General features: G+C 39.7%; 1 protein-coding gene across 4 annotated transcripts in view; it reads left to right on the top strand.

Annotated features, from left to right (window-relative positions):
* The window catches only part of STEAP2 (STEAP2 metalloreductase), a 35,372-nt gene that overhangs the window by 15,799 nt on the left and 7,095 nt on the right, over positions 1 to 12,478 (top strand). For all 4 annotated transcript variants that reach the window (XM_043968256.1, XM_043968255.1, XM_043968254.1 and 1 more), the window contains 2 exons: positions 4,508 to 5,025; positions 10,548 to 11,075. In XM_043968256.1, coding sequence (XP_043824191.1) covers positions 4,534 to 5,025; positions 10,548 to 11,075 — 1,020 coding nt within the window. In that variant the 5' untranslated portion in view covers positions 4,508 to 4,533. The remainder of the gene's footprint in view (positions 1 to 4,507; positions 5,026 to 10,547; positions 11,076 to 12,478) is intronic.

The raw sequence follows: 12,478 nt of genomic DNA, 5'->3' as shown, positions 1-12,478 counted from the left end.
AGAAGTGATACTGGTCTGTGGAATATTTTACAGAGCACCTGCCAAAGCTCCCTATCAAATAAGACATTTGTGATATATTTCTTTTTTCAAAGACCTGATTCTGACAAAGAGGAAATGGCTACTTCAGTAGCAATGATGAAAGCTTTGGGGCAAATGATTGTGCCTTTATTCTTGGCACAGTGCCTGGCACATAGTAGGTGCTTAATAAATGTTTATTGACTGATTGGTGAAAGAAAAGGAAATGAAAACTAAAGTCTGACATATGTCCTTGATCATCAAAGAACAGATTTTGAAACATTCAGAGAAGTGATAGGTAGGATCTACTAGCCTAATATTCTTCAGAGGAGTTGGCCCAAAAGGGATGGGAAGCTCTCAAGAATGAAATTCTGAACATGCAAACAAACAAATGTAATGTTTGTAAAGCATTTAGCATGATGCCTGACATATGGTAATGAATAAATGAATGGCTTTTTTCTTTTCCCTTCCCTTTCCCCTAATGAGAAGCAAAGGGGAGAGCTGCTGCCTAAAGACTAATGTGGGGGCAGCTAGGTGGCGCAGGGGATAAAGCACCGGCTCTGGATTCAGGAGGACCTGAGTTCAAATCCGGCCTCAGACACTTGATACTTACTAGCTGTGTGACCCTGGGCAAGTCACTTAACCCCCATTGCCACGCCAAAAAAAAAAAAAAAAGACTCATGAACAAAACTCAGATTTCTTTTTTTAAGGATATGTGTAAAATAGGCAAAGATATTAAGGAACTCTAAAGCCAGAATAAAGGGAGACTGATGATGAATGTTGATGCAACAAAAACAACTATTTTGTGGGTGTTTGGGTATGCACACATGTGTCTGGGTTAGTATGTTAAGTGAGAAGAGTGTTAAGATGATGAGATGCCTTTCAGCTCTGCCTCATAAAAGAACTAAGTTGTTGTTTGTCCTTCTTCTCCAAGAGGACCATGACATCGGGAGGTGATGTCCTAACTCACACTGAGTTGGATTTCAGTGAGGGAGGGCTGTGCAAGGTCACCAGCCTCACTCTTCTCCAGAGCCATCTGGGTCCAGTGGCAAAATATACATCAGGATGTCTGGAGATGGCCCTGGATGTTTAAGGCAATTGGGGTAAAGTGACTTGCCCAGGGTGTCCCACAACTAGTAAGTATCTGAGGTGAGATTTGAACTTAGATCCTCCCAACTTCAGGGCCAATGCTCAATCCACTGTGCCACCTAGCTGCCCCTTCAAACTGTAGCTAGCTGTATTTCAGTGAACATCTTAGATGGGGACATTTTAGAAGTCTTAGATGGAGAGGAATGAATACAGTTGAGGGTTTTTTAAAAATTAAATTTTGTTATTGTTCAGTCCTTTCAGTTGTGTCTGACATTTCATGACCCCATTTAGGGTTCTCTTGGCAAAGATACTGGAGTGATTTGCTGTTTCCTCCTCCAGCTCATTTTACAGATGAGGAAACTGAGGCAAACAGGGCAAAGTGACTTGTCTAGGGTCACACAATGCAGTGAGGCACCTCTGTAATTTGGCACTCCTGTAAAAGCTAATGTGATCTTAAAGCTGCACTAAGAACGGTCTGGGATATTTGAAGAGACACCAGGTTTTGAACAAACCCTGTTGGGAATGAAATGTAAGTAGGAAAGAAGAAAAGAACTGTCTTGTTGCAGGGAAGGTCCGTTCGCAGTGAATAGAATGTTTGCAGTAGACTCTGGAAAGTTTTGTAACCTTCTCCACTACTGTGAATCATCAAGTGAAGAGAAGCAGAAGAGATGAGTGGCTAGAATCGTTGAGGTCGGGGTTTTGTGAGGCATCAATGGTGACAGGACAAGGGGGCAAAAGAGGACAGTGTCTGGTTGGCAAAAGAGGACAGTGTCTGGTTGAAGGTGGCCACTTATTGGCAAAGTCAGTGCTACAGTTCAGTCCTGACTCCTCCTCCATCATATCATGCTTCCTAATGAGGTCTTTCCTGATCCCAGTTGCTAGTACCCTCTCTACCTAATTACCTGATGTTATTTTGTATTTATTCTCTTTAGACTTATTTTGTATATACTTTAAAAGTCCGTGTTTTCCCTGATAGAATATAAGCTGAGAATTGGAATTGTTTCATTCTTTGGGTGCTTCCCTGGTGCTTAGTGCAGTGGTATCTAGTAGGTGCTTAATAAATGCTTCTTGACACAGATGAAAATTATACTGGCAAAAAAAAGTGGGAAAGAAAGTAATATTATGCACACAAGTAAAACATTTTTTATACTTTTGAGGTTTATTAGCCTCCCTACAAAGCCAATTATTTAGTGATAATTGGGGGGGGGGTCAGGGCAGTGAGGGTTAAGTGACTTGCCCAAGGTCACACAGCTAGTAAGTGTCAAGTGTTTGAAGTCAAATTTGAACTCAGGCCCTCCTGCATCCAGGGCCAGTGCTTTATTTAGTAATAATTTTTAACTCTAGTCACCATCCAAGAACTAGGATTTGTCACACCACTATTCCCATATGTTTGGAAGCTAAACAGACAGATGGGTAAAATGTGAATATGCTGTATAAAGAAAGGTGGGAAAGCTCTCTTGAATTTCATCTGTCTGAACATGGATCTTCTCCAAAGCTCCCTCTTGCAGCCCTCCTTTCCACTCTGCAGCCTCCCCTCATGCTTACTATTTCCCACGCTTTCCCCTCCTCCCTCCATTTCCCACGCTCACATTTCTCTTCTAGCTCAGGTGCTACCTTCTCCAAGAAGTTCCACAGGATCTCCTCCCCGAGGTGAAAGGGATCTCTCTAGCCTAAAGCTTGCCATAGCACTTTACCACCTCTTCTTTGCCCTCATGCCACTGTCTTGTATTGCCATTTTCTGTCAGTATCTCACACCCACAATGTGTTTCTACACTTCTCCAGGGCACAGACTATTTTATTGTCACTGTTTATTCCCAATTTCTGTGTGGCATTTTGTATATAGTAGGCTTGTGGTAAATGCTGAGAGAATGGGATGATGAAGAAAAGGTGGGGGGAAACCCAATTATCATGATATATTCTATAATGAAATAATATTTTTAAAAGAGCTTGAAGTAGATAATTTTCTTTTAAAATACTGATTTATGGGGCAGCTAGGTGGCACAGTGGATAGAGCACCGGCCCTGGAGTCAGGAGGACCTGAGTTCAAATCCGGCCTATGACACTTGACACATACTAGCTGTGCCACCCTGGGCAAGTCACTTAACCCCAACTGCCTCACAAAAAAAAAAAAAAAAAGTTAATCATTAAAAAAAATACTGGGGCAGCTAGGTGGCGCAGTGGATAGAGAGCACTGGCCTTGGAGTCAGGAGTACCTGAGTTCAAATCCGGCCTCAGACACTTAACACTTACTAGCTGTGTGACCCTGGGCAAGTCACTTAACCCCAATTGCCTCACTAAAAAAAAAAAAAATACTGAATTATTCTGTATCAACAGATATTCAATAGAAGTGAATTTGGCATAGATGTGGAATTCACCCAGTCAAGAGTAAAACTTTTCAACTATAAATAATTTTTTAAGGAAATCTTTTTGAAATTTATTTCCTTTTCCTCTACCTTAAATAGAGTATATAGACCATAATTTAATATTTCCTTGATTACCAACAATGATTACAATGGTCCATAGTTCATAGTACAATATGGAGATGTCACACTGCCCATGGGCCCCACAACATTCCTGAATGTGGCTCAAACCAGATTAAATGGAATTGGAAAGTATTTAACAACATTTAAATAACTTAAAGCATAGATAATGTTGATGTGTGTGGTTTTCTTTTTTCTTTCTTTTCTTTTTTTTTTTTGGTGAGGCAATTGGGGTTAAGTGACTTGCCCAGGGTCACACAGCTAGTGTCAATGTTCTGAGGCCAGATTTGAACTCAGGTCCTCCTGACTCCAGGGCCAGTGCTCTATCCACTGCGCCACCTAGCTGCCCCCATGTGTGTGGTTTTCTAAGTCAGTATGCAGCTTGGCAGGATCTTTACATATTTTTTAGTGACCCCCATTTCCATTTGAGTTTGACACCATGGGTATAGTACATGCAGGAACGACCAAAGTATATCAGATCATATGCTAAATGGCTTGAGTCTGTTGTGCTTTTCATGATTCTTGTATCTGCATTTTATAGTTGGTATTTTTTCCCCTTCCTGGCTCCTTTCTTGATGTCAGCTGTTAATTCTTGCTTCTGTTAGTTTTCTTATTTCTGCTAGGCCTTCTCATATACCAATATGATCTTTTCTTGCCTGGGAAATCAGGTAATTGTGCTTGTTCCAACTGTATAAAAATAAGTCAGTAGGCTTTGTATGGCATCTCCTGCAGTTACAAAGTTTGTGGGTTTCAGTGCATCAGCATTGTGACAGCTATTTCAGACATCCAAAGACCTATTTTACTTCTAGGATCTTGACTTTGTTCCCAGCTGATTTAGAGTGGCCTAAATCTAATCTTACTCTGGGCGGAACTGCTTTAAAGTTCTGGCTTTGAGTGACTTTAAAATGTTTTTTCTTTTCTAGGTTAGCACCACACAAGTCTTCAAATCATGGAATCCATATCAATGATGGGAAGCCCCAAGAGTCTTAATGAAACATTTTTACCTAATGGTATAAATGGGATCAAAGATGCAAGTAAGGTTACCATAGGTATAATTGGAAGTGGAGATTTTGCCAAGTCTCTAACTATTCGACTTATCAGATGTGGGTATCACGTGGTTATAGGAAGCAGAAACCCCAAATCTGCTTCAGAATTCTTTCCACATGTGGTTGATGTCACCCATCATGAGGATGCCCTCACAAAAACAAATATCATTTTTATCGCAATCCATCGAGAGCATTATACCTCTTTGTGGGACCTCCGCCATCTTCTTGTTGGTAAAATCCTGATCGATGTCAGCAATAACACAAAGGTAAACCAGTACCCAGAGTCCAATGCAGAATACTTGGCTTCATTGTTCCCGGATTCCTTCATTGTGAAAGGATTTAACGTGGTCTCAGCTTGGGCACTCCAGTTAGGACCCAAGGACGCCAGCAGGCAGGTATGCTTCTTTTTGCCTTTTGTTTTTGGAGGAGAGATTTAACATGTGGGTGTATGGACATAGGTGGACTGATTTTCAGACGGAATCCTACCAAGTGCTGGCAAGAACCATAAATCGCCGCCATCAGCTTTTAACCATCCATTTCCTGGCTCTATAAAGACCCATCTCCAACACCAAAGCAAAGAGCTGAGGCAATTACTTGCTTTTTTCCCTGAGGCAGCCAAGTAATTCAAGAAAAGGCAAGTTTGGGGGTCTCAGTTCCCTAGCCAGTAGCTTCAGTTTTCCATTTCACTTTGATAGAAAAAAATTGGTTTCTTAGCACATGAGTCATTATTGTTTATGAGAGTTCAGTGGACCTATAAAACATCAGTGTGTCTAACTTGCCTCTACATATTTTAAAGGGCCCAAACTGGAAACTGCAGATGGTTTAGGAACCTATCTCAAAGCTAGGGAAGCCTCTTAAACTCCTTTGAGGCTGCGGTTACTACGATTGAGTAACCCAGGCCCGTACGCCAACTCCATACATTTCAAGGAATTCTTATTTCCAGTTCTAGCTGTAGTCAGTAGATCTGTTTGGTAAATGGAGTGTTCTGGATGCAGGGTACACTGTGAGGCACAGAGAAATAAGTAAAAGAGAATCAGTGCATAAGCCAGTGATTTGATTTTGTCTGGAACCATGTTTTACTGGTATTGACCAGAGGTGGCAAATTGCATGCCACCAAAATTCAGTGTTCTGACCCAGATTGAAATGTAATTGGGAAATGTTTGACAAAATCAACAAAAATGCAACATAGGTAATGTTAATTCATGGTTTTCTGAGTCAGTACACATGCAGGGATCCATTTCTATTTCAATTCTATACCACTGGTATAGACAATTCCCAGAGAGGAAATTCCTTCTACCAGGACGACTTCTGGTGTTGGCTTTCTGGGGGCTACAGAGGAGGTAAGTGATTTGCCCAGGGTCACACAGCCAGTATATGTAAGAGCCAGGCCTTAAGCACTGGCCATATGCTGCATATTCTGTCTCTCCTAATAGAGTATAATACAGAAAATAAGATGTGTAATCCTGGAAAATGCACATACTTAGGCCAGGCTATCTACCATCTGTGCCAGAGGAGCAGGAAGAATTATTCTTAAATTATAAGATTAAAGGGGCAGTGAGGTGGTACACTGGATAGAGCACCTGCCTTGGAGTCAGGAGGACCTGAATTCAAATCTGACCTCAGATACTTGACAATTGGTAGCTTGACCCTGGGCAAGTCACTTAACTCCAAATGCCTGGGGTAGGGTGAAGAATTATAAGATTAAATAAAGAATTCTATCCTTTACTGTCAGAACCTTTCAGTCTCTGCTAGCCATTGGTGGGTGTGGAGTTGATATAGGCCAGAAGCCCTGGGGACTAGCCCAGTCCCTTCAGCTCTAGGCATTGTGGTTTTTCCATGGTTGGCCCCTGAAGGGAAGAGGAGAGGGACTGAGAGGGGAGTATTTTCTGATGTCATTTAAGAGTCAGCTGTTGACATGCCAACATAGATAACAGTTACAGGGGTTCTTCAGTTGAGGAGAATTCAGAAGAACATGAAAGCCAGAGCCAGGTGCACTAGGTCAGGCATATAAAACATGTGCATGCATCCTGAACTCTTGTGGTAGCAAATGAAGACTCTGTAGGGTCAGCAGCTTGTCCCTCCCTTACCTGAATACAAAGCCACTAGGACCCAGAACTGGGACCTTCCCCAGCCTGCTTCTGCTGCACAGCCAATTCCGAAGTCAATCTGAAGTCAATGGTCTACAACCTGTGTGTCTCGTTACTGATCTTGTCCCATTCACACAATGATGCTGCCCCATACCAACCTGTGCTACCAGCCTCACAGCAACACTCCCCAAACTGGGAAGGCTTTGTTAGAGATATGGAACCAGTTCAGCAGGAGCCCGAGACAGGTCCAGACCTCACCCCCATCTACCCAGGGGTGGGGGTGGGGATGGGGATGGCATGTCCGTGAAGCATGAGTCACAAAGGCTTGGGATTGGAGGTGCTGTGATCTACTCAAATGGCAGAGGTGTTCACAATGATGAAATCGAGGATCTTGCAAAGGATTAAAATAAAGTTTTAATATAACTATTTACTATTTGGGAGTTCATAAGATTTCGAGATATAGGCCCTTTTCAGTCTAACACCTAATTTCACAGATGAGGAGATTGAAGCAGAGAGGATAATCGATTTGCTCAGCCACAAAAGTACTCAGAATTTGAACCCAAAGCCATCTTAATCCAAATCCAGGGTCAGACCACTCATTACAGGAGTGATATTTGCAAGCACTTTGTAGGTTTGTATTTCTAAGTTCCATTTAAGCACTTACCACTGGCTAGACGTGTAACTGTATATTTCCTCATAGATCCTTGGCCTACAATTACATGAAGTTGCCACCAGCCAGATGGTGATTATCATTTCGATAGTCAGGAATGATTCACTGAGTGAACTGAAGAGAACGTTTTTTTTTTTTTAATTAAACTGTGCTTTTTATTCAGATAAAGCTTTAAAAAAAATTAAAATAGCTAAGAATAAACTTCCAGGAACACCATATTTAAGAGGATGTTCTACAATGTAATAGAAGATATAATGCGTTTCAAATACTTAATGATTAGATGTTATATTACCTTTAACTGCTATCAGTCACTGTTAACTTGAACAAGCTTTTCTCCAATGTCTGAACAGAACTTTTTTTTTTTAGCTAATCTTTGGTATTTATATCAGGTCAAAAGCCTTTTCAAGTCACGTTATTTGAGTATGTCTATGCTTCAAGGTAATTTGGTGTCCAAAGCTCTTGAAATAGTTTGTTTCTTTAGCCTCTGACTTTCTCTCAGCACTCTACTCTCTCATCTCAGGCTGTTAACTAATGGGAGGGACAGCTTTATTCTTCCTAGCATTCCTGATCAGTTAGGAGGTTTCTTTTCCCTTCACTTGAATCTTCCTTCATCATGGGGCTAATAGAAGAAAGAATTGTAATATAATATTATGTTTGTGTGAATCTCCTATGGACTGTTTGTCCATTAGGTATTAACTCTAAATTTGCATATGTTGTTGAAGTTGATTCATTATTTCCCTGAGCCATGCTGTAGTGTGTAGTCTGACCTCTGACAGTGACCTCTTTTAAAGGGACCACATCCCTTTCCATAGAACAAAATATTTAAGATCATATTTAAACACTCACAAAATATCTGGCATAATACCTTGCACATAAAGGTCTTTAATATATATTTAACTCAGTGTTTTTCCACATATCATTTCAAAATTAATTTATTTGGAAACTATCTTGGATGCTATTATCATACAGTATACTTATTTTTCTAAATTAACTATAAAAAGAAATTCTATGCTTATTCTAGATATATTACAATAAAATAAATTTATTTTAAAATAACAAAAGTGAGCATAAAATAGCTTTTTTACTTTCTCTAAAACTGCAATCTCTGATTATTAATCGTTTGGCAAGAAATATGTCTACTGAATAAGTATTTGGCATTCAGACATTTAATACAAGAATTTTACCTTTAGGTCATAGGGCTCTTAATAAGAATTTTCAAACTCCACAAGTACTTTTTATTTATAAGAGAATTATGTATACATAGGTTTTTGCTTTTTTTTAGTGAGGCAATTGGGGTTAAGTGACTTGCCCAGGGTCACGCAGTTAGTGTTAAGTGTCTGAGGCCTGATTTGAACTCAGGTACTCCTTAATCCAGGGCCGGTGCTATATCCACTGCGCCATCTAGCTGCCCCTCATAGTTTTTTAAAAGTATAGATTTTCATTTGTCTAGCAGTTAGGACAGAGTGTGTTTGAGAAAATATTGATGAAGGTTATGAATTTAGTTCTACTTTTAGATAAATTTTATTTTATCATAACAGTAGCTCTATGTATTTGACACTATATGCAAAAGTATGCCAAATATCTGAGGAAACCCATTACTAAGAAAATAATCCTTCAGAGGCACACTTGGGCATCAGTTACCACTACAAAGTTCTGTGGGTTTGCTGGGGGGTCCTTGGCCCACAGTTTGAGAACTGATCATACCCAGAAGTCCAAGCTAATTTAGTCAGTGCCAGAGTTGAAAGCAGAGCCCAGATCTCTTACCTCCCAGCCAGGCCACTAGTGGCACAGTGGATAGAGAAATGGATCTGGAGTCAAATGATAGGAGTTCAACTACAGCTTCAGACACTCACTAACCGTATGACCCTGGGCAAGTCACTTAAACTCTGCCTCAGTTTCTCTCTCTGTAAAAATGGGGATAATAATATAGCACCTGCCTCCCAGCATTGTTGTGAGGATCAAATAACAAAATATTTTATAAGAAGCACATTGTACCTGGCGGACAGTAGGCTTTATATAAACTATTCATTCTCTCCCTCTCATCCCCACCCCATGTGCACAACAGTTCTTCCCATTACATTGCCTCTCATTTCTTATTCTTGGCGTGTGCCTACAAAAGAGATTAAGCCCTGGCTGAGAACTGAAGTTATCAGATCTGTGAACCTGTGAGAACCAACCCAAATTAAATCCTCATTGAATATTTTGCCATTGCTCAAAAAAATTATTTTAAAGAGGAAAATAAAATGGCAAAACTAATGACTGTAGCTGTTTACAATAAACAACAGAAATGCTCACAATGATTTTATGATAGTTATTCTGAATGACTAAGTTGGTCTATTCCTTTGAAATCCTTATTAAATACAGGGATTATGAGAGAACCTTTGAGTAACTGGCCAAGGTATGGCCCACGTGATGGATTTCACCGGTCATCAACTAAGAAGTGCTTTCCTTTCTTCAAATACTTTCTTCAATATTGCTGTCACAGTTAGACTCCAATAGATTTCATCGTCAAGGATATTTTCCTTTCTTTGGCATAAAAAGCACTACAAATTGTAGAAAGAGAAGAGTTATAGAACCCTAACTTTATATACTGTCTTTCCTCTGATTCTACTAATGACGGGTAACAACTGACTAGTTCACTTGTTGAACTGGTCGACACAAAGTATTAGTAGAATCAGAGGAGAAAATATTGGGCAGATTCTTTGTAGGATTTATAGACAGAAATGGACAAGAACCACATAGCATGTGAAAGTGTAAGCTGCATATGCAGAGGAAGTACTCAGTAATCACATCAAAGATCCCTGATGTATATACATATATGACAGATGGAACAGTAAATACCTTTGTACATTACTCTCTAAAGTTAGCTTCTTTAATAATTCACATCTTTGAGGGGGCAGCTAGGTGGTGCAGTGGATAGAGCACCGGCCCTGGAGTCAGGAGTACCTGAGTTCAAATCCGGCCTCAGACACTTAACACTTACTAGCTGTGTGACCCTGGGCAAGTCACTTAACCCCAGTTGCCTCACTAAAAATAAATAAATAAAATTTTAAAAAATAATAATTCACATCTTTTAAAACTGGTTCTCTGTCATTTGAACACTGGGGCAAATTATCTTAACATAATTTTGTGTTGTCTCCTTTTTTTAACTGAAAAACAGGTCTACGTATGTAGCAACAATATTCAAGCTCGACATCAAGTTATTGAACTTGCTCGTCAACTGAACTTCATTCCTGTTGACTTGGGATCACTATCATCAGCCAGGGAGATTGAGAACTTACCCTTGCGACTGTTCACTCCCTGGAGAGGGCCAGTAGTGGTAGCAATAAGCCTGGCCACTTTTTTCTTTCTTTATTCTTTTGTCAGAGATGTGATCCATCCATATGCAAGGAACCAGCAGAGTGACTTTTACAAGATTCCTATTGAAATTGTGAACAAGACGCTACCCATTGTTGCCATTACTTTGCTCTCTCTAGTTTACCTAGCTGGACTCTTGGCCGCTGCTTATCAGCTATATTATGGCACCAAATATAGACGATTTCCTCCATGGCTAGAGACTTGGTTACAGTGTAGAAAACAGCTTGGATTACTAAGCTTTTTCTTTGCTACAGTCCATGTTACTTACAGCCTTTGCTTACCAATGAGAAGATCAGAGCGGTACTTGTTTCTCAACATGGCTTATCAGCAGGTAAGGAATGTTTTTTGTCTAATTTAAGTAAAATGCTCTGTCAGGGTTACTTATGTAACATAAGATCTTCTGTGGGGCGGGGAGTTGGGTTTTTTGCAAGGCAATGAGGGTTAAGTGACTTACCCAATGTCACACAGCTAGTAAGTGTAAAGTGTCTGAAGCTGGATTTGAACTCAGGTCCTCCTGAATCCAGGGCCGGTGCTTTATGTGCTGGGCCACCTAGCTGCCCCAGTAACATAAGACCTTAAGTGATCTGAAGGTCACTTGCTCTTTTAATTCTGGCATAATATTTTAATACAGAAGTCAAAGGTTTAATGCATATTTTTATCATCTATTTAGTATTTTATTTTTCCCTAATTGCATGTAAAAACAATTTTTAAGATTAATTGTTAAAACTTTTGAGTTCCAAATTATCTCCCTTCCTCCCCCCCACATTGAGAAGGCAAGCAATTTGATATAGGTTATACATGTATAGTCATGTAAAACATTTCCATATTAGTCATGTTGTAAAAGAAAACATAAAAAAATATGAAGAAAAATAAAGTAAAAGTATGCTTTAAATCTGTATTCAGACACCATCACTTCTTTCTCTAGGGATGGAAAGGATTTTTTCATCATAAATCCTTCAGAGTAGGGGCAGCTAGGTGGCGCAGTGGATAAAGTACTGGCCCTGGAGTCAGGAGGACTTGAATTCACATCCAGCCTCAGACACTTGACATTTACTAGCTGAGTGACCCTGGGCAAGTCACTTAACCCTCATCGCCCCACAAAACCCAAATAAACAAAAAAACAAATAAATCCTTCAGAGTTGTATTGGATCATTGTATTGCTGAGAAAAGCTAAGTCATTCACAGCTGATCATATTATAATATTGCTGTTGCTTTGTACACAGTACATTTCACTTTGCATCAGCTCATATACATTTTCCAGGTTTTTCTGAGAACATCCTGATCATCATTTCTTATAGCACAATAGTATTCCATTATAATCACATTGTTCAGCCATTCCCCAATTGATAGACTCAATTTCCAATTTCCTCAATTTCCAATTATTTGCCACCAGAAAAGAGCTGCTAGAAATATTTTTGTACATATATGTCCTTTTTCCTTTTGGTTGTTTCTTTTTGGATGCAAACTTAGTAGTGGTACTGCTAGGTCAAAGAGTATGCATGGTTTTGTAGCCCTTTGAGCATAGTTCCAAACTGAATGAGTGAAAGTATGGAACAAGAAAAGCACATATGACTCAAGACCTGAAGTTTATCCCTACTTTAGTAGTAACCACAAACAACAGAGAAATTGATTAGTTATTTTGTATTCCCAAGAAACCTACCAAATAGCATCAGTGTTCTGTGAAAATACTATGTTATAAATAAGAGGCTTTCCTTTTCAGGATTCCTTCTGTAG

Source organism: Dromiciops gliroides, chromosome 5, assembly GCF_019393635.1.
Source record: "Dromiciops gliroides isolate mDroGli1 chromosome 5, mDroGli1.pri, whole genome shotgun sequence".
NCBI classification, from domain to species: Eukaryota; Metazoa; Chordata; class Mammalia; order Microbiotheria; family Microbiotheriidae; genus Dromiciops; species Dromiciops gliroides.
This window is presented reverse-complemented; position numbering and strand designations above follow the sequence as displayed.